The sequence below is a fragment of the Rosa rugosa genome, chromosome 7 (genome assembly GCF_958449725.1).
Source record: "Rosa rugosa chromosome 7, drRosRugo1.1, whole genome shotgun sequence".
Classification (NCBI taxonomy): domain Eukaryota; kingdom Viridiplantae; phylum Streptophyta; class Magnoliopsida; order Rosales; family Rosaceae; genus Rosa; species Rosa rugosa.
Genome location: NC_084826.1, coordinates 32,087,571 through 32,112,529, shown reverse-complemented (window position 1 = coordinate 32,112,529; position 24,959 = coordinate 32,087,571). Strand labels below are relative to the sequence as shown.

Here is a 24,959-nt window from a genome sequence, read left to right as displayed (position 1 = left end):
GCTTCTGGTGGCTTTTGTGAATTTCAAACTTCCTTTATCTTGACCTGATCTTCCATTTGTAGGAGGTGAAGATTATCTTATCTTGAAATTTGAATGTTCACGTGAAGCAAGAAGTAGAGCTGATCATCTTAGGGATAGGTTAACATCTTTTGAAACATTTGAATGACTTGATCAACTTTGAATTACATAGTCAGTAAGAAGGATTTTATCCAAGCTTGGGGTCTTATTCTTTTAACCAACGCAGCAATATCCCTCTTTTTTTTTTTTTCCACAAGTCTTGTACCTTCGTGGATGAAGGTTATGCCTTCAAGATGAAATATCTTGCAAGGGACTAAAAAAAAGTCTGAATTTTTATGCTTTAACAATGGTAATAAACCGGATTAGGATTTTTACAATATTAGGGTTTGTGTTGCAAAATTTTCAAAAAAAAAAAAAAAAATTCAGAATTGGCCCAAGACCTTTTTGTGGCCTGCTCCTTTTATTCTTTAAGGGGGTGTTTGTTACATGGGATTGGATGGGATTGGACATCATTATCAGCTTATGTTATACTAATTCCATGTTTGGCAATAAGCGGGACTATTTTAAATGAGACTCTAGAGTCCCAAATTCTCCCTAACACCTTCTTCCATAGACACCCCAAAAACCATGGGATTGTGGAAGCCCGAAGCCCTCATTCTCTCTACTCTTTGCTTCAGTGATTGACGAACTCTCTCATCGGTCTCACCTCCTCAAACCATGCCCGATGAACTCTCTTGAAAGCTTCTACAAATCTCACCTCCTCAAACCATGTCCGACGAACTTCCTCGAAAGCTTCTGCAAATTGAAAGCTGAGAAGAAACCAAACTGAATGATTGGGAATCAGATAATTGCTAAGGTAATGAATCAATGAAAGATCGTATTTTGAGAATTGGGTATTGGATGTTTTGTTGTTTGCTTAGATGGGTATTGATTGGAATTGCATAATTTTGGATTTGGGTGAAGGATTTCGATTCTGGTAGAAGAATTTGTTTGGGAAGAATTGCAGGCACCTTGGCTTGACTGGAAACCCATATCCCTTGACCAAGAACACGGGCACCTTGGCTTGACTGGAAGAGATCATTGGGTATGGCTTTGATCTGAGAAGTCTGAGAGAAATTGTTGATGATGTTGATGGTGTTGCAGGTCTGTGGTGTTGATGGAGTCTGGGTCTTCATGTTTCTTGTAAACTAGAAGTCTGGAACTTCTAACAATTCGTTGGCATGCTTGTATAATTGAAAGCATGTAGATACTTGAGATAGTCATTTAACTTTTCTGTTTATTGTGGTTGGGTGCTTGCGCGTTACTCCCATGTGCCCAGATTAGCTTTCTTCTGCAGAAGTAATCGTTAAGAACAACGACCAGATGTTGAATTGTTGACTGGGGGCTGTAGTTATTAGTCCCTCCAACACCAAACATGGGTCAGGACATAGTAAACATAAGCCCAGCTTGAGGAGTCCGGGACAATTATAAAAATTAATGCGGGGTATGACAATCCCAGGAAACAAACATCACCTAAGTCTCCTCACCATTAGACTACAACGGTATCTCCTCTTCAGTTTTCAGATTTGGGGTTTTAGGTTTTGTGAGAGAAAATTCCAATTTTGAGAATCCAATGCTTCTGTTTGAAAATTCCTTCAAGTTTTGCTATGGTTATGCCTTGATATGATTATGTGAATGTGTATTTGTTTCGAATAACCCTCTTTGCAGCGCAAGAGCATACCAGTAAGCGTTCATTTCAAAAACTTGGAATTTTACATATATGCATAATTCTGATGTTGAATGAGAACCTTAGAAGCATTCCCGCCCAGATGAAATTTGAATTTTGTTTTACTTGATCATGAATTTTTTACCGTATTGTTGAAATTGTCTTGCTATTGAGTGATGAGTTTTGTGTTTTCATTATTCTGTATCTTATGAATTATGTATGTATGTTGTTATGATTGAATCGCTTTTGACAAGATTGTCTCCCTTAAGTGTTCAGTATCTTATTGATTAGTGATTTGATAACAAACTGATCGTAAAGTTCAATCTTTACAATGCCAAGTTCTAAGTTTTCAGAATAGTTTTTGGTATATGTTGTAATATCAATCTGCCATACGATTATTTTGAGAACCATTCAGTTATAGACTTGCAACTTCTGTCTTTGATTTTTAGAATATAATTGTATCTTCAACAGAAGAATCAGACTTTTGTGTTCTTGAAATTAAAACAGTGTAATATGAAATTTTAGAAACTAGATTCAGTGAACTGTACTTTTCTTCTTGGTAATATGTGTTGAAAGTTCAGGGATATTTTAGCTTCTAATTTTTAAGTTTTACAATTAAGAAAAACAGTATATTGTTATAAAATATTGACTTACGTTGTAGAGAGTAAGGAATGTATAAAGAGAGATGAGGGAAAGAAGATAAGTGTATTATTCAGTCTCAGAGGCCTCCCTTATATAGAGGTAGGGTTTACATGATAAGTGTTCACACTATTGAGATATTACATGTAGGTCCCTAACTAATAACGTGGACAGCCACATAAGAAATAATATTTACAACACTCCCCCTTGGATGTCCACCAATTGATGATGGCTTTGGACGCGCTTATTGTTGCCTCACTAAAAACCTTGCCAGGTAACAAAAACCCAGTGGGATAAAAATAACCCTGGTCAAAAGACAAAAAGAGCACAACGCGCATATGTCCTAGGTAGCATGTTTCTTAACGCTCCCCCTGATTGAAATCTCCCCCTGATCTTTGCATGCGTCGCTTGATAGCTTCGAGAGTCGTCTCAATCCAATCCCTTCCACTAACTTCTGGAAAGTATACTTAGGTAGAGATTTGGTGAATAAATCAGCTAAGTTTTCATCGGATCGAATTTGCTTTACTGCAGTTTCTTGATTCTTTTGAAGCTCATGGGTGTGGAAGAACTTTGGTGCGATATGCTTAGTCTTGTCGCCTTTGATGAATCCTTCTTTAATCTGAGCAATACAAGCAGCATTGTCTTCATACATGACTGTTGGATTGTCAATTACTGAAGGTAAATCACACGTGCTTCGAATATGGCGAATCATGGATCTTAACCAAAAACATTCTCGGCCAGCTTCATATAATGCAATTATTTCTGAATGATTAGAGGAAGTTGCCACAAGAGTTTGCTTAGATGATCGCCATGAAATTGCAGTGTCTCCACAAGTAAAAACATATCCTGTTTGAGAGCGACCTCTATGCGGATCAGAGAGATATCCTGCATCAGCATATCCAACAATCGTGGGATTATCAATAGATTTATTTGTATAAAATAAACCCATATCTGTTGTACCACGAAGGTAGCGTAAAATGTCTTTTACGCCTTTCCAATGGCGTGATGTTGGAGCAGAGCTATATCTTGCCAACACACTAACTGCAAATGCAATGTCCGGTCTTGTACATTGTGCCAAATAAAGTAGGGCACCAATAGCACTAAGATATGGTACTTCTGGACCGAGGATAATTTCGTCATCTTGTCTGGGACGAAATGGATCTTTCATAGTGTCAAGACTCCGAACAACCATTGGGGTACTAAGTGGGTGAGCTTTGTCCATACCGAATCTCTTCAGAATTTTTTCAGTATAAGCAGATTGATGGACAAGAACCCCACTATCCAAATGCTCAATCTGCAGCCTAAGGCAATACCTTGTTTTTCCAAGGTCTTTCATTTCAAATTCATTCTTTAAATATTCAGCAGTTTTTCCAAGTTCTGAAGAACTTCCAATCAGATTCATGTCATCGACATAGACTGCGACTATTGCAAAACCAGAATTTGATTTCTTAATGAACACGCAAGGACATATAGGATCATTGACATATCCTTCCTTAAGTAGATACTCACTGAGGCGGTTGTACCACATTCGTCCAGATTGCTTCAATCCATATAAGGATCGTCTCAGTTTGATTGAGTACATATTGCGTGGTTTTGCAGTTGCTTCAGGCAACCTAAGTCCTTCTGGGACTTTCATGTAGATATCAGTATCTAAATCACCATATAGGTATGCAGTAACAACATCCATAAGTCGCATATCAAGTTTATCCGAAACTACTAAACTTATTAGATAGCGGAATGTGATAGCATCCATTACGGGAGAATATGTTTCCTCATAATCTATCCCAGGCCTTTGTGAAAAACCTTGCGCGACAAGTCGCGCCTTATATCTTGCAATCTCATTTCTCTCATTACGCTTTCTTACAAAAACCCATTTATATCCAACCGGTTTGACATTGGGTGGTGTCTGGACAACAGGTCCGAAAACACTGCGTTTTTCTAGAGAATTTAATTCAGTTTGGATTGCATCTTTCCATTTGAGCCAGTCATGTCTCTGTCTACATTCATTAACAGAGCGAGGTTCAGTGTCATCGCCTTTTATTATTTCAGTAGCTACTGCGAATGAGAATATATTGTCTATGATCATATCTCTACGATCCCACAACTCATTGGTGTACACGTAGTTTACGGAAATTTCCTTATTTTCAGGTACTTGAGCCTCTTCATAGGCTGGTGTCTCACCGATGTCATTTTCCTCTTCTGTAGTCACAGAATCATGAATTGTGGATCGGACATTAATGTCTTGCCCAATATTCTCTTCAGGGGCGATTTCATTAGGATTCAGATGTGCCTTTGTTTTCCTCTTTCTAGGAACTGAATCTTTTGAACCTACAGGTCTGCCACGCTTCAGGCGTGCAGCAGATGGCTCATTGGCCGCCACATTATTTTGTCCAATTTGGACATTAATTCTTGCCGGTGCATTTATTGCTGGGATATGTGATCTTGTCACTTTTGCTGTGTCAGTGAATGCATCAGGCATTGTGTTAGCAATATTTTGAAGGTGCAGGATCCTTCGTACTTCAATTTCACTTTCTTTAGTACGCGGATCAAGATGAGATATAGTGGGTACAGTCCACATTAATTCACGACGTTCATTTGGAACAGTCTTATCTCCCCCTAACGGCGGGAATATTGTCTCATCAAAATGGCAATCTGCAAACCGTGCGGTGAAGGTATCACCCGTCATGGGTTCTAAATACCGAATAATGGATGGTGAATCAAAACCAATGTAGATTCCCAATCGACGTTGAGGGCCCATTTTTGTTCGTTGTGGCGGTGCAATAGGCACATAAACAGCACAACCAAATGTTCGAAGATGGGAGATATTGGGCTGGCTCCCAGAAACAAGTTGTAATGGGGAATATTGATGGTTGGATATGGGCCTCAACCGAATTAAAGCTGCTGCATGCAAAATTGCATGCCCCCAAGCAGAAACTGGCATCTTTGTTTTCATTAGCAAAGTGCGAGCTATTATTTGAAGTCTCTTAATAAGAGCTTCTGCCAAACCATTTTGTGTATGAACATGAGGAAACTGAATGTTCAATTTCAATTCCCATAGACATGGAGTAATCATCAAAGGTTTGAGATGTAAATTCACCAGCATTGTCTAGACGAATGGACTTGATGGTGTAGTCCGGGAATCGAGCTCGTAATTTAATTATCTGAGCAAGTAGTTTGGCAAATGCCACATTACGGGTAGACAAGAGGCAAACGTGTGACCATCTTGTAGAGGCATCAACTAGGACCATAAAATATCGGAATGGTCCACAAGATGGGTCAATCGGGCCACAAATGTCCCCTTGAATTCTTTGTAGAAAAGATGGGGATTCGATATCTATCTTTGCATAAGATGGTTTAACCACCAATTTCCCTTGTGAGCAAGCTTTGCAAGGGTTGCTTGGCAAAACAATATGTTTAGTCATCAATGGATGTCCATTGGAATTTGTAATGATCCTACGCATCATGGTGGATCCGGGGAGACCCAAACGGTCATGCCAAAGCATAAATGTATGTTGATTTTTGAACTGCTGGTTCACAACATGGTATGTCTCAATTGGTTGAATGGTTGTGTAATACAACCCAGATGATAGGGCAACCAATTTTTCCAATATCTGCTTCTGGCAGTTTTTATCGGACGTAATGCAAAGATATTCCACATGATTATCATTTGTGGTCTCAATGTGGTATCCATTTAAACGGATATCTCTAAAACTGAGGAGATTTCTTCTGGATCTCGAAGAGTATAAAGCCTCTTGAATGGACAATCGAGTTCCATTGGGTAGCCTAATGTGGGCTCTTCCGGAGCCTTCAATCAGGTCTGCAGAACCTGAGATAGTAGTCACATTGGCTTTAGAAGGTGTTAAAGTGGAGAAATAAACCCGATCGCGAAGTATCGTATGTGTAGTGGCACTGTCAGCAAGACATATTTCTTCTCCATCCTTCCTAAGTTGAGAGCATCCAAAATCCATTTTCATGCCTTCATAAAAAATAATAATAATTAATTAGTCTGACTAAGGCAGTAAGACATGATATTATAGATCATTTATAGATAACACAATTTAGTCATTAATTTGGATACGAAAAAAATATATATATATTTCTCCTTTTTTCAAACTGACGTCAAAAAAAAAATAATAAGGAGACTAGTTATAAGTAGTTTCGTATATAAATTCCTACTAATAGAAAGTATAGTCTCAAAAGTCAAAGTTAACTTGAAGTAATCCAAATATATAGTTTGATAACTAATCATGATCATCATGGATAAAGACCACATTGAGATGTTTATCCGTGTAGGTATAATAAGAGAGCATATCATATTGAATAACTAGTTATATACCCATCATAATTACGAATGAGTAATTATCCGTGAAGTAATTAAGTTACTTAGACACGTGAGTTATATACGTGAGTAATTAAATCATATGCAATCATAGACCACATGATATAGCAAAAAAATATCCAGAAAGAAAAAAAACTTCTTTTTTATTGCCTTTCAAACTAGCTAGGAACAAACCAAACTAAAAAAAACAATTCAGAGGCCTAAACAAAAGGTGACTAATGTAGAGAAAAAAAATGCCTAAACATAGGCTGACAACTAGTTGTCGTCAAGAATTCCACCACTGGTCATATCATCAAAATTGCTTCCATTGTTCGCAAAAAAATCTGAGACATCAAGCGGAGTAATGTGCATAGGCTCAGATGAATCCCAAGGGTCAGAGTGGTCAATGTAGTTTGTCTCCACATTTTTCTTTTTCAAGGAAGCTTTGTAGAGTGCCACCAAATGGTCTTCTGCACGACAGGTGCGAGCCCAATGACCTTTACCACCACATCTAAGACAAACACTGTCTTCATTTTTATGAGGTTTGATCATCTGACCATTTCCTTTAGTAATCTTGGCATTGTTCCTTGGGCCCAACTGCTGGTTGTAGCCCCCACGAGCTTGACCATTTTGTCGACCCTGACCACATTTATGACCACGGTTACGGGCTTTGCCATGCCTTCCACCACGTCTATTGCCATGACCACTAGTAAAAGTAGCATTCGCTTCAAGGAATGGTTGTGATCCTGTAGGGCGAGACTGATGGTTCTTCATTAAAAGCTCATTGTTTTGCTCAGCCACCAGAAGACAAGAGATGAGATCAGAATATTTGGTGAATCCTCTTTCTCGGTATTGCTGCTGTAAGACCATATTGGAGGCATGAAAAGTGGAGAAGGTCTTTTCAAGCATCATGGCCTGAGTTACAGTTTCTCCACAAAGATTCATTTGGGAGGTGATCCTGAACATGGCGGAATTATAATCTATCACAGAACTGTAATCTTGAAGGCGCAGATGCGTCCATTCATAACGGGCCCTAGGGAGCACAACAGTATTTTGGTGAGCGAACCTATCTGCCAAACTTGTCCATAGCTCAAGTGGGTCTTTGACAGTTAAGTACTCGTCCTTCAATCCCTGATGGAGATGGTGGCGCAGAAAAATCATAGCCTTAGCTTTATTCTGCGGGGACGCTGAGTTTCCTTCCTTGATTGTAGGCCCAAGGTTTTGGGCTTCGAGATGAATCTTGGCATCAAGGGCCCAAGACAGGTAATTCTTGCCAGAGATGTCAAGGGCGACAAAATCCAATTTTGCCAAATTCGTCATCTTCCTGCCACAATGAAGATGAGGTATGTTAGGATCCATATATAGTGTTAGAACCACAGGTTCTTAACAAATAAGTAATCAATATCGAAACTTCAGGTTCGAAAAAAAAAATGTGAACATTGGATCGCAATTATATGCACAAAGCTTCAGGTTCGTGTTCTTATGATTAGAACTTCAGGTTCTAAAATTCCGTATTTTTGAACTTCGGGTTCAAACGGATATGTACTCGAAACTTCTGGCTCGAGTAGCAGTAGTGAAACTTCAGGCTCACTTGTATTATGAATAGTAAGTATGCTTGATAAAACATATAAGATAAATTTATTTAAATAAATATTAAATATGCGATAAGTAATGAAACGGCAAATATATATCCATTATGTTAGCAACATATACCTTATATATATATATATATATATATATATATATATATGTATAAAGGAACGTGTTAAAAGCAAAGTGCAGAACGTGTTTCAAAGTATAAGACATCATATGAAGGCATCATATGAAACCATATCTATATATATATATGTAGAACTAAAGTGCGATTAGAGATCGTTGCCCATAATTAGCAAACAGAAGAGAAAACATTGACGTATGCGTGCCAATAAATATTATACAGTAAATGTAAATCAAAGTATAAGACTCATAGATCTTGAGTAATGGTTAGAAGCAACAGAGTTGCACCATAAGGACTCATGGATCATCATAGAGTTTTAAAGAAAAGAAAAGAATAGAGCGTGCTGATAACGTGTTATAAAATATTGACTTACGTTGTAGAGAGTAAGGAATGTATAAAGAGAGATGAGGGAAAACAGAGAAGTGTATTATTCAGTCTCAGAGGCCTCCCTTATATAGAGGTAGGGTTTACATGATAAGTGTTCACACTATTGAGATATTACATGTAGGTCCCTAACTAATAACGTAGACAGCCACATAAGAAATAATATTTACAACATATATTGAATTGTTTTTGCCGCAACATGTAAAGCGTTTCAATTGAATGTGCATTTTGGGGATCTTTTCTACTTTCTATATGTGAAATCTCTCACTCATTTGCTTGTTTGAATTTTATGTGGATTGCTATAAATTTTGCATTCAAGTCGTTTTCAAACAGAGCCCTTAAAGTCTTGAATAGAAAACTGAATTTTTTTGTTCTTTTTTTTTTTTTTTTTCAGCTATGAACTCTGATTTTTCTTTGCACAATATTGAGCCTCTCAATGGATCAAATTTTAAGATATGGAAGGATCGAATTTTAAGATATGGAAGGAAGGAGTTGGACTCTACCTAGGCCTCCAGGGAATTGATATCTGTTTGAGGGAACCTCAACCCGTTTTGAATGATGCTAGCAATGATTTGATGATCGCAAAACATAGAGAATGGGATGGGGCCAATAGAATGGCCAAACTGATCCTGAAACAAACCATGTCACCTATTGTGAGGGATAGTATCGCAAAACCTGACACGCCTTTGGAGTTTTTAACTGCCATTGACTTGAAGTTTAAGGAGAATGAGAAGGCTAAGATTTTCTCCCTACGGGACCAGCTTTTGGGTACCAAATATGACAACGCAGGGAGTATTAGAGAACATATATATCATGAAAATTATCCAACTGACCACTAGACTTGGTGATCTGCATATTGTTTTTCCTAATGCTTTTATAGTGCACTTGGCACTTAGAAACTTACCTGCTAGTTTTGGCCCATTGAAGATTGCTTATTTTTCACAGAAAGAAACCTGGGACTTGAATGAACTCATAGCTATCTGTGTGCAGGAAGAAGAGTTAATTAAGAGTAATGAGACTGAATCTGTGAATCTAATCAATGAACAAAAATGGAAGGGTAAGGGAAAGGCTGAAGGGTCTAGTGTTGCAGCTTTTGGTGAGGGCACAAGTGGGACTAAGCCCTTCAAACTTGGTCCTAAGAAGGCTGGAAACAAGGGAAAGAAACCTAGGAATTTCAAATGCTTCCTCTTAAGAAGGACGGGCATATTAAGAAGAATTGTAAAGGTTTCAAGGATTGGCTTGTGAAAAAGGATAAGTCTTGGTTTTCAGTGTTTTCTATTGAAGTAAATTTAGTAAATTTTTCCCCCATTTCCTAGTTTCTTGACACAGACTCACCTATACACATTTCAAACAATTTGCAGGGCCTCATAACAAGGAGGGCACCAAGGAAAAATGAAGTCAACATTTCTGTGGGAAATGGAATTGGAGTAGCAGTTAAAGCTATAGGAACAGTTGGGCTAGTATTAGGCTCTGGAGCCATTTTTGTTTTAGAAAATGTTTTTTATATCCCTTCTATGAAGATGAATCTTATTTCAGTTTAATGTTTAGTCAAGAAAAGATGTACGTTTTTCATCGACTTATCAGGAACAAAAGTTTCTTTTTGGTTCGAATTCTCTTGCCTTTGCTCCTTTCATTAATGATTATTGGTTGCTTGATTGATCTCTGCCTAAAGATGTGATGTTGATTGAAAATGGTGAATTAGACTTGCGTAAGAAAAGAAAGTTTAGTGAAAATTCTGCATATTTATGGCATAAAAGGCTTGCTCATATTTCCAAAGAAAGATTGCAGAGAATGGAAAGGGAAAATTTGTTGCCTAAGCTTGACTGGTCAGATTTTGATACTTGCATAGAATGCCCTAAGGGGAAATTTACTAAATCCAGGAATAAAACTTCAAATAGAAACACTGAACCACTTCAATTGATCCACATTGATACTTGTGGACCATTTGCAAACACCACCATCTGTGAAAATAGATACTTCATCACTTTCATAAATGACTTTACCTGATTTTTTCATGTTTTCTTGTTGTCTTAAAAATCTCAAGCTTTAGAGAAATTCATTATCTACATTGTAAGTGGCTACCTTGTAAGTGGTGTTGAGCATTTATACATTTGGATGACAAGAGAAGTCACTGCTTAAGTTTGGATTCAAAATAATTTTTGAGAATAACACTCTTAATTAAGCAGAGGAAGTTAACAAGAAATTGTAATTTTATTGTAATTTCACCAACTTGAAGTATTGGAAAGAAGATAAAAAGAAACAAGACTAGACCCATTGTTGATCATATCAAGACATTTTTCTTACTGAGCAACTGGGGCTCATCGAATTGAGATAGAGGCCAAAAACAAGAAAGAATGCCACAAGGGGAGTCTTGTAATTGCCCTGAAGGCGTTGTCACAGTGAGAAGAAAACCACTGTCAGAGACGGCAGGATGCTTGTGGCAAAAATGCTTTTTGGTTCTACGATTGGAGAACGAGGCGATGCTAGGGTTTATTAAATGAGCAAGGCCGGCCTTTTTGGTGAACGAGGCGAGCTAGGCCCAGGCCTAACGCCTCCAATTCAAGAGAGACCTCATATTTTTAAAGAGGTATATATAATCTTTCGTGTCAACTATTACTTCTTGAATGATTTTGCTGTAGTGGTAAGTGGCTGATGTGGCAAGGTTCGATTCCCACTTAGGCTTGTTCCGTTTTTGACTTTTTATTTTTAGTTTTATTCTTTTATTTGGTCATTCATATACCTTTTGAACCCTTTCTAGCTTTTAATTTTTTTTTATTTGGAGTTTTTTATACTTTTAATTCATATGCTTTATTTTTTGATTGAAATAATTCATATGCTTTTTTACCTTAATTTTTTGGGTATTTGACACCCAATTTCTTTTTTAAACTTTATTTTATATGATTTTTTTTATATTATTCTTGGTTAATTTTTACTTTTAACTACTTCAAATTTGAAGAAGAAAATAAAATTGTATTTCAAGTTTCATGTGGAGGTTTCGTTTCAATTGTTCACCTCAAATCTCTCAAAAGTCTGGGCCGGCCCAATAAATTAGTAATGCGTTTATATTTACACAAGGTTTTCTGATCGACTAAAGTTAGGGCTGGCCTCGGGTCGGTTCTGCAGTTTCAATGACTGAACTCGGATCCGGAACCGACAAGTGCTTTTCGGTTCGGGTTTGCTGTTACCGAACCGACCATTCTCAGGTCGGTTTTTCGGTTCCAATATCAGTTCGGTTCCAAGCTCGATTTTTCGGTTCCAAACTTGGTTCCTCGGTTTTTCCATATAGAAACACTGCTTTTTTAGCAGTTTCCAGTTTTCCTGATTTCCATACATACATTCAAATGATTCAATATTGCACAATCTATTCACTCATTCAAACTCAACATTATCTACAATCTACATATTCAACAATCAACAATCAACATCCACATAGCAAATAAGCAATTTCATTGCAAGCGGATGGTTCAGAATTGGAAGCAGATTGGTCAGAGGAGCTAGCAGATGCTTCCGACCTGGTAGTAGATCTCCAAGGCAATAAGCAAGAAGCAATCTGTAAGAAAAATCCAAACAGTTGTTAAAAGTATGAACTATCTTTACTTAGTTTTCTGTTATAGACAAAACTGGGAACAACAGTCATCTTCCTAAAATCATATTAAACCATCGTTACTTAGTTTTCTGTTATAGACAAAACTGGGAACAACAGTCATCTTCTTAAAATCATATTAAACCATCTTTACTTAGTTTTCTGTTATAGACAAAACTGACTCAACCTAAACAGTAAACATCAAACTTGACCTGAATGCTAATTGAAAAAATTCAGTTCGCATATTATAGCCTGCCTTAACAGAATTCCAATGAAGTGTCAAAAATGAAGCTATAATTTGTCAATTTTGCATATTACCTAAATCTTTCTTTGCTTGTTCAGTTTTTCCCTGCTCCTGCAACCTCATGTATCGCTCATGAGCCTTTTGTTTTTCAATCTCCTCCCTGCAAACAGATAGACATAAAGCTGACAAAATACCCTTGAATCACTCAAATATTTGGTACAAAAGACAACACCAATTTGATAATATTGGTCATAAGCCTTGGAGCATCTTACTGAAATCTAAAAACTGTAACTACAAAAGTCTAGATCTGTGAGAGATTCAACAACCCACAAATCACAAAAATAAGGATAACAATAACTGTATCCATTTTCCTAACTGTGCCCACTCAACTAGTTAAAACCCGGCATCAGCAGTAAGAGTTTAATACTAGTATAAGCAATGCAAATATGCAATCAACAGAATTAACCACCACAGTGGTTCAAACCACATTCAGTTATAATCATCACAATTCCAAGAAACTAAATTTTTCTCGAAAACTATACAAAGAACATATATTTATATAAACCAGAGACCCAATTGGGACATAACAAGAACTAAACACAAATTAAAGTAGCAGAATTAACTCTAGGGCATCAAATCTCAAATTTCACTAGGAATTCGATAAACCCACTTCAAAGACCACAGCTTTCAAGGGACTCTGGAGCTTACCAATTTCACTCAAAGTGCTCACGGGCATCACAGGCTATGGACTCTAGAGCTTAACAATTTCACTCGAAATCACAGGGCCAGAGGCTATGGTCGCTGGACTGCACTCACTGCAAGACTGGGTTCAAACGAAAAGGAAAAAGTGGTCAGATTTCACGGGAAATTGCAGAGCGATGAGAGTATAGCGAGAAAAATGAAAGGATTGAAAGCTTACATTGAGCCATGGCCCAAATCGAAGACGGATCATCAACCAAATCCCAGGCAGAGCTGCATCAACCAAATCACAGGTGCGATGTTTCTGGGTTCGTCTCGCACTCTCGCTCGTCTGGGTTCGTCTCGCTCGTCTGGATCTGACCGGCTGAGAGAGTGAGAGAGTCAGAGTCGGATCTGATCTAGGATAGAGACTGAGAGAGTGAGAGTTTGAGCCTTTAAGGGAAGAGATAAATTTTTAGGGTTTTGATCGAACAGAAGTAGTGCCTGATCACATGAGAAAGGGTCTATTTTACAGAAATAAGCTCGGCCTTATTATCCAATTATACACTGACATCTATATTTCGGTTCCAAGGAGGTTTTAAAAACAAGCACCGGAACCGAACCGTGTAAACAACGCCAAGAACCGAACTGAAAAAATTGCAAACACATATGTCGTAGAACCGAACCCAACCGAGACTTTCGGTGCAGTTCCTCCGGTTTTATGGTTCCAAATCCCAGCCCTAACTAAAGTTATATAGTCGTAACTAGTAAATTAGTAGATTAAACCATGCTTTTCATATTTACCAGTTTGGGTTAGACGAATGACACGATTAATTAGAATCATTAGCTACCCAGCTAGTAAGTGGTGTTGGTAATTTTATAGATTTGGACAAGAGAGCTTGCAGCTTAAGTTTGGATTTAGTATAATTTCAGTCAATCACACTGTAAAACGCCACATGTTATTGTCAGACTTGAGTTTGAGATGTTAAAGAAAAAAAAAAGGCACCGCATTTTATTTGTTTTCTTGCCTGACAAACATAGATACATTGTTTGTGCAAAGAAAGAACAAATGATTTGTGTATTTGATATGCTAGCTTCCTAGTTACGACAAAACACAAACCAAACAATGTTCTCCACGATGGATATCATAACTTACAATCCCGACAGAGGCAAACATTTCTTTCTATATTAAATTAGGGTTCTATCGATCATCAAATAGCAAAGATACTGCGCGCGCGGCGTTCTTATTCCCTGCTATTTGTTTATAAATTTCAATCAATGGTTGTAGTGGTACTAATCAATTTATATGTTGGCACCCTAGTCGAAAACAATTTATATGTTGGCACTACTGGGTTAATGGGGCACTATTAGGGTTGGATAAAGCAGCTTGATTAAATAATAAGCTCTGATATCATTCCATTGACTTGAACATATATATACATGGGTTTGGTTCCCATCAAACAAAGATTACTGTTTGGTAGATGAAACATCCAAGTTTTTTTAGGGTATCAACTCTAGGCGTTTTATGCTTATCTTCCTGTATTAATATGCAGCTGATCGATATGGCAATATAGATGAACCATTTTTGTAGGTTTATATATATGTATGCATATATAACCCGTGAATCATATCGATCTATTGTGTTAATAAAGAGTTAGATATGTGTATATATATGCTGAGATCCAACACCTGCCAAGCACGCTACATTATTTTAATTTCTAACGTTTAATTAGTCATCTGATAAGGCCACAATGCCAGAAAAGAAAAATAATGGCAACTTAATTATAAGTGGTGAGATTCCCTAACAAATTAACATGGATAAAGCTTTGTTGTTGTCTGCAGCGAGTTCAGTGTCTTTTGAAAATCTAATTAATTAATTAGAGCTCGATATATGACGGATCATCAGCATGGTTGATTTTTAATTTCAATTGATTATGTCAAGAAAAATCAAAATTCTCTCAACTAAACCACTACCCCGCTCCACCAAAGAAAAGAAATGAATATATATGAACCATAGCTAGGACTAGTACGTAGACGCTACGCAATTGTTCATCTAACATCTGGTATACCTATTCAAAATGGATGGGGCAGATACAAGGTGGAATAGTATTCTATCAAAACTCAAAAATTTGTTATACACTCAAATATTGATCATCTTTCAATAGACTTGCTAAAGTTGAATCTAACTAATCTTGAAAGAACTGTTTATTGATATTTCACTATACGGGTAATGGGTTGTTAGAAAATTCAACTCGAGTGAATAGACAATAATTGAGAATACTCCAAGTTAGAGCAAGTTCATCCGTTGAGGTTGGCTGATCAATACTATTCACTGTCTTTTGTCTTTCATTTCCACTATCTAGGTTGGCTGGTCAGATACTATTCACAAAAGGTCACTCTGGGTCAATTTCTTGACCTGCCAACTGACATTTGATGACCTTTTGTGAACAGTATATGACCAGTCAACCTAGATGGTGGAAATGAAAGGCAAAAAGTAGTGAACAATATTGACCTGTCAACCTCAACGGGTGGACTTGCTGTCTTGTCAAGCTAAACTCGGTCGGAGATGCTCCAAGTCTATCTCAGTAATCATTTATATCGGTCACCAGCACTATAACGCCATAATTACTCCTGTAGATGTACTCAAAATTCAAACGTCGTTTGTGATTCTTTTTATGTCTTAAAAACGAAAGGTTTGAAGACGACTCATGAGAGCTGGAAGGAAATAAGAAAGGTGGATGTTAACGGGGGCATGGCTTGACTAGGCTGCCATTTTTTTCTGTTTTCTGGTCAAACTTAGTCATCTACGTTATCACTTCTAACTAATTAGTGTAATTAATTAAATCCGTCAACAGTAGCATGAAAGCTAAGTGTGTGCCCTAATTATTACTGCTTGACTCGATCACTATATACGTTAACGTAAGTATCTGGGTTACGTATCAAAACCATGCAATTTAATTATGGAAAACGATTTGTGGCCGAGGCCTAAGATTTATGGCCTCAATATTATGTGTCATGTTATATCACCTACACACATCACCTATTTGTCAAATCATGTCATGTAATTCTTGAGAAAAATATCATTTTATCATTTCAAAATCTAATGACTCTAAGTTATTTTCTTTTTTCTCTAAAAGAAAAAATTATTTTGGCTTTTTTTCTTTTCATTACACTCATACTTAGATTTAAACAACAATTTCAAGAATATAAAAAATTTCATGTAATTCAGTCAATAGATTTGCACATACATTTGATCAATGGATTTGCATAACACATGTATATGAGTTCAACCTTTGTTGCGTTCCTGTACATTTTGAAAATACAATGTGAAAAATACATAGTTATATGATTATATAACTTCTTTTGTTCATTTTTTTCTCTTTATGTAGCTAGGGTTTAAACGTTATATTTTATTTTATTACTTTCTGTTTGTTTTTTTTTTTCCCTTATATTTAGATTGTAAATGATAATTAATGACTGCTACTAACATGGAATTTTTTTCTTACCTCTTAATTTAGACATACGTATTTTCCAAATTCAATTTATTAATGCTATTTTTTTGGATGAAATTAATCAATATTTAGAAAGAAAAGTTATTGCCTACTTCTTGACACCTAATTCAATATATTAATGCTATTTGGAAAGAAAAATTATAGGAAAGAATTTAAATAAATGAAGAAAATATTGGTCAAAGAATTTGACATATCTCTTAAATTAATACATAATTAATAGCTGATCTTTTTTTTTTCGTCACCTAATTAAATTCATTAATGTAATTGATTCACCCGTAACATCTAAAAGGAAATATAAAATGGGGTAAAGTTGGTGTTGCAATGGCAATACTACTATGTGAAATTGAAAATAAAATTTGTATTTGCTTACATGACCTTTGAGGCCACAAATCTTAAGCCTCATTGAGACCCTATATCATTACCCTTTAATTATTTCGTTAATTTATTACAGACTCTGCCCTTACTTAAGAAAACGCGTTTCTCTCTATTCTATGCCCTTCTCTTCTTTTCCTTTCCGCCCATTATTATTCTCCTATCATCCAGCCAAAGCCACTTCTACCAGCAGCTAGCTATAGTAGTATAAATACTAATACCACACCCAAACCCTACTGTGCCCAACCCACTCAACTCACCCTTCTCTCTCTTTCTCCTTTCTAATTCAAAAACATCCATCTCATGGCTCTCTGCTTCTTCTTCTTCTTCTTCTGCTCTCTCTTTCATCTCTCCCTCTCCTCCACCACCACCACCGCCAATCTCTCTATCTCTTTCCCTCTGTTCACTCCACACTCTCACCCAAGCACCACTAACCTTCTCCATGACTCTCTCATTTCCAGAAAATCAGTGGTACAACCCAAAGGCACCCCTTCCTACAACTACAAGCTTCCTTTCAAATATTCCATGGCTCCCATCGTCTCCCTCCCCATAGGCACACCTCCCCAGACGCAGCAGATGGTTCTCGACACCGGAAGCCAGCTGTCCTGGATTCAGTGCCACAAGAAGGTCCTGCGGAAGGCCCCGCCTCCGGCCTCCATATTCGACCCTTCCCTCTCCTCCACCTTCTCCGTCCTCCCTTGCAACCACCCTATCTGCAAACCCCGAGTTCCCGACTTTACCCTCCCCACCACCTGCGACCAGAACCGCCTCTGCCACTACTCCTACTTCTACGCCGACGGCACGCTCGCCGAGGGCAATCTCGTCAGAGAAAAGTTCACCTTCTCCACGGCCACCAGCACCCCTCCCCTGACTCTGGGTTGCGCCCAGGACACCAGTGACACCAAGGGCATTTTGGGCATGAACCTTGGACGCTTGTCGTTTCCTTCCCAAGCCAAAATCACAAAGTTCTCCTACTGCATACCCTCCCGCCCGGCTCAAACCGGGTCCGCTTCGCCGACCGGGACTTTTTACCTCGGTAATAATCCGAACTCGGCAACTTTTCGATATGTTGACCTTTTGACTTTCAGTCAAAGTCAACGCATGCCTAATTTGGACCCCCTGGCCTACACGGTCGTGATGCTTGGGGTGAGGATAGGCGGCAACAAGTTGAGCATTTTACCTTCGGTGTTCCGGCCCGACGCGAGCGGGGCGGGTCAGACCATGATCGACTCCGGAAGTGAGTTGACTTACTTTGTGGATGAGGCCTACAACAAAGTGAAGGAAGAGATTGTTAAATTGGTGGGGCCAAAATTAAAGAAGGGGTATGTGTATGCGAACGTCGCCGACATGTGTTTTGACAGTAATGTCGGACCGTTGATAGGGGACATGGTGTTGGAGTTTGATAAAGGAGTGGAGATTGTGATAGCTAAAGAGCAAATTTTACACAATGTGGAGGGCAAAGTGTGGTGCGTGGCGATCGGGCGGTCCGACATGATCGGCGCGGCGAGTAACATAATCGGCAACGTTCATCAGCAGAATCAATGGGTGGAGTTTGATTTGGCAAATCGTAGAGTAGGGTTTGGTAAGGCGGATTGTAGCAGATCGGTGTGATAGTATGAAGAAGCAAGAGTCAATATCATGCATATTGGCGGGCAAAAAAGAAGGTCATTTTCGCGATGATGTTATACAAGAGACGTATAGAGGAGGCGAACTAGCTACTTGCCGTGTAATAAGTAGTGATATTAATGCTTGGACTATTCCGAGAAAACAACAAGCTAGATTGAAACTAATGTAAATAGAAAGGATGTGGGATATATATCTTATTGCTTTTCTTTTCTTTTTTTTCTTTTTCAATAAATGAGAATCACAAACGGCTCAACATTCAACAAATGAGAATCACAAACGGCTCAACAATCACATTTTAGGAACTAGTGTCTTATATCTAGAATTTTCACACAAGTCATCTAACAAGAAGGAAGAAACTTGTGGAGGACGTAGCTCCATAACATGCACTGAGATTCAGCATCCACTCTAGATTTAGAAAGCACATCAGCAACCTAATTGATCTCACGATAAATGTGGTTAATCCCACAATGAATAATCTGACTAATCAAAAATTAACAGCGCAGTTAATAATAGTTTTAAAATAATGTAAATCGTCCACACCATCCTTGACTGAGTTTTTTAACACTTCAGAATCACTTTCAACTATCAGATATAAGTATGAATGATTATGAACCAATCTTAAGCCAAACAGAAGACCCCAGATTTAAGCATGAAGAACATATATGCACACCCCATATTAGCACTGAATCCAGAAATCCAATTGCCATAGTGATCCCTCAAGACTCCACCAGCCCCAATTTTTTTCTTCTTTGAATAATAATCTCTATTAATTTTTTTGATAACACTAAATTTTCATTTTTATTTTAAAATTACTAGCTGTAGAATCACTAAAGAGAGAACTACACCAGAGTATCTAATTTACTTTATTTCTTCAAAAAAAAAAAAAAGAATAAGAAGAGACTCATGCAACTGAAATGACAAAAATGCAATTCAAGTGTGAGCTTGTGACGCTTTTATAAAGATGGATCCAACAACAAACACAACACAAAACACAAGTCACAGGAGGATAAAGCAAAGATGTGGGATCAGGTGGATCAAGTGCATATATCAAATACGTGGCGAGCTAGGACTTGACGAGTGGCAAGTGATGGGTTCCCACCATGAGTTTGATCACTTTGATGCGTGTAAAAAAGAGTGTGGTTGGGGCGAGGGGCAACCTGGGCACCTTCGATTCAATTTTTCAGACCACATATTCCCGACACTCACATGATTCATATTTTTTATTTTGTTTTGTTTTTTTATTGTCATAATTTTTATTTTGGTTTTTGTGCCTCATTCATTCAAAGGTTTTTATTAAGTTACCTTTTTACCTAAGCCATCATTTCAAAATTGTGAACGGTCACCTCAATTTGTGACTATTTATCCGATCGCTATCAAGTATTGCTGTGTGTAAAGGTGTCTAACCGACACCAATACTAAGGAGATCAAACTCTCTCTCTCTCTCTCTCTCTCTCTCTCTCTCTCTCTATATATATATATATATATATATATATACACGGAGCCGTTCGAGAGCGGACGTCCGCAACTCAGAAAAAGTGCGGACGTCGCTGCTCCGGCCTCGATCGATCGGCGACGGCGCGGCGCGGCTCGCCGGAGGGAGGCCAGGGGTCGTGCGGAGGGGTCTGCGGTAGGGTGGAGTCGCCGGCGACGGGTTTTGGGTGCTGCACAGAACCTGCAGTTGCAGGTGAGGTGGCTGCCCAGAAACCGGCAAGCCCGACCTCCTCCGACCTCGAACGGTGCCCAGAACAATCCGGGACGCTTCCGGCCTCCCTCCTGCAAGCTCCGCGCCGCCGTCGCCGCCTGGAAGCCGCCTGATGTGTCGACGTCCGCACTTTAGCGACAGTGCGGACGTCCACCCTTGATCGGGCCTATATATATATATAACCTTGTTCAGGTGCGGATATCCGTATCTAAGCAAAAGGTACGGATTTCCATATTTGACCCACTTTTCGATCATATTTTTATATCTTAACCGTTCAGTTTTTAGGTCCTAATGTATAGATCATCTCTACAAATTTTTAGCCAAATTGATGATCGTTAAGGCATCCAAAACTGCAATTTACAGAACGAACCGAATCTGTCGAACCGGAACCGTTCTTGTTTATAATGGTAAATTGCAGTTTTGGATGCCTTAACGATCATCAATTTGGCTGCAAATTTGCAGAAATGATCTACTCATATATACCTAAAAACTGAACGGTTAATATGTGAAAATGTGATCGAAAAGTGGGTCAAAACTGGAAATCTGATCCCTAGCTTAGGAACGGACGTCCGCAGCCAAGAAGGGTTATATATATATATATATATATATATATATATATATATATATATATATATATATATATTAATTTGATTGGATTTGGGAGCTCTCAATTTGATATTATCAATTGTGAATAATTTTTTTATTTATTTTTGAATCAAACCCAAACTCATAGGGCGGGTGCGAATATATTCATCTAAAGTCAGAATAGGTTGTTACATATCCTTCTGCTGTCATCTACAGACAGACAATAAGATAGTGGTAGTACCCACAATGGTACATAGAAATAGACTCACTTATTAGACATGTCATGTACGTACACATAGCGGAGATCCTCTTTTGGTACTACTTCAGAGGCGCTAGAGATACATAGAGTGTACAAACGTGTATTAGCTTTGTAAAAGGAAATTATTGTAAAAGACTACACTACAACATAATTTATGGACTAGGGCAAAAACCCCAGCCCAAAACTAAAAAACCCAAGAGGGCATCCACCAAAGAAAAACCACGCAAGGCCCATCAAGCCTGGTTTGGGCCAGTCCACCATCGTCATTCCCTCCCCCCGCTATACGTACCAGTCCGGCCATGCTCCGTCGACCCATGACCTGCATCGCCACAATCCACGCCGCCACGACCACTCACTGTCCATGACCCAAACCTCCACGAGCTACGCCGCCACAAGCCAGTGCCACCACGGAAGACCCATCCCCGATCCAGATCCTCACATCCCACACCGCCATTGATTAGACCCATGGTGCCGTCGGCCAAGAACCATCAGCAAGGATCGATCGCCGGACCTATACCGCACAACCACCGCCTTGCACCAACCCAGCCAGAAAACCAATCAAGCCCTGCGCGAAACCTCCCCTGACGGAGCCCTAGGAGCAGTAGACGTCTACCCATCCGGCAGCAGACCCCATGACGGTGACGAGGCCAGAAGCCAACCCCGATGTTCAGGCGTCGCTGAACGAGAAACGATACTGCCAAAAAGGGAAACCCGGCCTTAGGGTTTCTCAATTCCTGAGCTTCCTTATTATATAAGTGAAAGTCCAGAAACTCAGTTATTGCGAATAAAATTTGTTATTTCTGCTTATAAAAGAAAATGTGACAAAATTATCAATCTATTTAAACTAAGTATTAATAATCCCAATTTTTTTTTTAAAAAAAAACTAAGTATTAATAATAAATAGAAAAAGCATTAAGAAAAATGGCTATGGCCTTACGGGTACCAAGCACAAGGGCCATATGAAACGCTAGAAGGGTGCCAAGCAAATAACTAATAGAGAGAAATCACCAATTATATCTGGGCCTAGCAGAGCATTGAATTGAGTTAATCCTCTCGTGAATTTTGATCCAATCTGCTTCTGCCAGTCTTCAGCAATTATTAAGTTCATCATATGGAGGAGGTGATAGTTTTGAAATAAAGAGAGCTAGAGATCTTTTGCTTTTTCTTTGCTCCCATTTTTGCACATTAATTTGGTCACACATTACAGTTTCATGGTATTAATGCTCATTTAAAAACAAAGCTTCAGGTACTCGCTTTATTTAATTGGTAGCACCCAAAGTTTTTATGACTAAATATAAAGATACCTTAGGCATTTTTAACTTAAATGTCAAACAAAAGGAATTGATATAATTAGAAATTGCGTTCGAGGAGGCCTCCGAGCATCTCGGAGTGGCCTTGGGAGTACGAAACCTAGGGTTTCGTGTTCGTGGCGGAAGTGAACCCTCGTTCCCCTAACCAAGCATCGACGAGCTCCAGGTGAGGGCGGTGTGAGAAGACAGGCATGGCGGCGACGCGGATCGGTGGGTTTGCGTTTGGCTGTAGGGGTTCTGTACGGCGGCGGCAGTCTGGTTTCTGGCAGTTGTTCGATTCGGGTTTTCATCTGAGTTGTGCGGCTCTGGTGCTCAAGCGTCGATCGTGGGCGTGCGACGATTGGACTTCTCAAGGGTGGCGGTCTGCACTGAGGTGGTGGCGCTGAAGAAGGCGGTCTGACCGTTGTTTGCTCTCCAGGTCATGGTCCAAGGAGTTTCTTCCTCTGATCTTGGAGATGGTGGAGGATAGGGGACTGCCATCGGATTGGTGACCGGCGAAGGCTCCCTTGATGGCCGGCGCTGCATCTCGTTCTGAGGGAATGTGGGTGAATGCTGGGCTATGGGCCAATGGGCCGCTGCTTGCTTGGGTTGCAGCAATGCAGCCTAGCTGGGCTAGCCCACTATCTCTCTCTTCCTTTTGGATCGGGCTTGGTGTAGGCCTTTGGGGAGTGATGTAGGCCTATGCTATTTTTGATTGAAGCTGATCCTGTTTTGGTTGCTGCGATGTACACCATTGAGGTCTTTAGGCGTCAAAGTTCCAAGGCAATGCTTTGATCGAAAATTGTGTAGGCGTAGGTTGTTTTTTCTTTTTTGAATAAGTGAGCTCCACTCTATTAGCGTTAGAGAGTTTCTTTTTCCTTGCAGTTCCTTTAGGCTTTTAGTCTTTTTAGTTATCAGTGTTTTGGCTGCTCTGACAATCGATATTATGCTTGTACTTGTATTATGAGTGATTTCTCTGAAACCCTCTAGCTTGACGCAGTGACGTCGTTATTTTAATGGAACCTGATTCCGTTCCCCTAAAAAAAAATGAATTGATATAATTTGTAAGTAAATCGATTAAATCACACATACATAACTGGGCAATAAAAAGCATAAGATTACCAAATTGATTGGCCAACATACTATCTTCCCATAAACGATACTTGAACTAAGGCCACGTTTGGTTCGCGGAAAGTAAGCATCAAGAAATGAAACTTGTTCCTTTCTTGCGTTTGGGATGCAAAAGGAAAAGAAATCATTTCCTGAAGGAAGGGAAAATAAGGGGGAAAGTGGTTCCTTCCAAACTTCAAAGGAATCACTTTCTCCCATTCTTTCCTTGCATTTATTACTCACACCATATTATTTTATTACATCATTTACAAAATTTTTAGCAACTTTCCTGATAACTTTCCTTACATTACCAAACAACGGAATGGAAAGTTCTCGGGAAATTTCATTTCCCTTCCCATGGGAAAGATCAAGGAATTACTTTCTTTTTCGTGAACCAAACGAGGCATAAATGTTAATCTTTGCTTCTAGCAACTTTTTTTGAAAGACTACAAAGTTTGAAATTTAATTTTAATATGTATAGTGTAGTTGGATTGTAATCTACAAGACTGTTCCATTGTGAAATTAGATTTTTTTTTTTTTGGTTGAATAAGGGCGCCGGCTGCCCTCAAATCTTGATTAATGAAACCGCAAAATACATGAAAGGGACATAGTGTCTAAATTCTGAATTATAATAGTCACAAGAACTTACCTTAATTCACTTACATTCATTTATAGATATACATCATTTCTGGTTAATTGATAAATAAAGATTGGCATGTACTTTTCAGCTAGAACATCAACCCACTATACTTTAGTTGCTAATCGCCTACATTTGTCAATTATGTCAACACTGATTCTATAAACTTGTGATCTATTTTGTTTTGTTTTGTTCTTAAAGAGAAAAGAGGTTGGAGAAAAACTAAAAAAAGGGGAAGTAAAAGGCTGTAAAAGCTAGTGATAATGCGAGTGATGATGATGACTAAAGCAGTGAGATGAAGTCAGTTTCAACAAGGTGGTCAACAATGGAAGCACCGAGTGGGCTTCCAAGATCTCATCCTCATCATAGTATGGGGGACCTAATATGGAATGAAAATAATGATGGACGCAAGCAACACGAACAAAGTAAATGATATATAGATAGATAGAAAGCAAAAGGTCGACAACAGCTGGCTAAACTCGATCATAAAGAGGAAAGGCCAATTTGCTACTTGCTTAGCTAGGTTAGATTATCTATGCTAAGCTAGCTGGATCCATCTCTTTCAAGTTTGAGCTGCCACT

General features: G+C 38.7%; 2 protein-coding genes and 1 long non-coding RNA gene across 4 annotated transcripts; 1 reads left to right on the top strand and 2 right to left on the bottom strand.

Moving 5' to 3' along the window:
• Positions 1-6,956: 6,956 nt before the first annotated feature.
• LOC133723183 (uncharacterized) lies at positions 6,957-8,000 on the bottom strand. The gene has a single exon (XM_062150003.1). It carries the CDS (start codon positions 7,998-8,000, stop codon positions 6,957-6,959), a length of 1,044 nt encoding a protein of 347 aa, XP_062005987.1.
• A 4,094-nt stretch (positions 8,001-12,094) lies between these two features.
• Positions 12,095-13,872, bottom strand: LOC133719797 (uncharacterized). Of its 2 annotated transcripts, none has more exons than XR_009851468.1 (4): positions 13,528-13,872; positions 13,317-13,431; positions 12,683-12,790; positions 12,095-12,331 (listed from the first exon to the last, which is right to left on the bottom strand). It is a non-coding gene; the product is annotated as an uncharacterized LOC133719797 (long non-coding RNA). The 2 variants fall into 2 exon arrangements; XR_009851467.1 differs by having other exon boundaries at positions 12,683-12,768; positions 13,528-13,858.
• Positions 13,873-17,345: 3,473 nt separating this feature from the next.
• Positions 17,346-19,007, top strand: LOC133721547 (aspartic proteinase PCS1). Its single transcript, XM_062148192.1, has one exon. The coding sequence runs from the start codon at positions 17,474-17,476 to the stop codon at positions 18,779-18,781; it is 1,308 nt and encodes a 435-aa protein (XP_062004176.1). The 5' UTR covers positions 17,346-17,473; the 3' UTR covers positions 18,782-19,007.
• Positions 19,008-24,959: the final 5,952 nt, after the last annotated feature.

Bases quoted from the DNA above. Each gene is read 5' to 3' on its own strand.
- LOC133723183 (XM_062150003.1), bottom strand. From the start codon at position 8,000: ATGACGAATTTGGCAAAATTGGATTTTGTCGCCCTTGACATCTCTGGC.
- LOC133721547 (XM_062148192.1), top strand. From the start codon at position 17,474: ATGGCTCTCTGCTTCTTCTTCTTCTTCTTCTGCTCTCTCTTTCATCTC.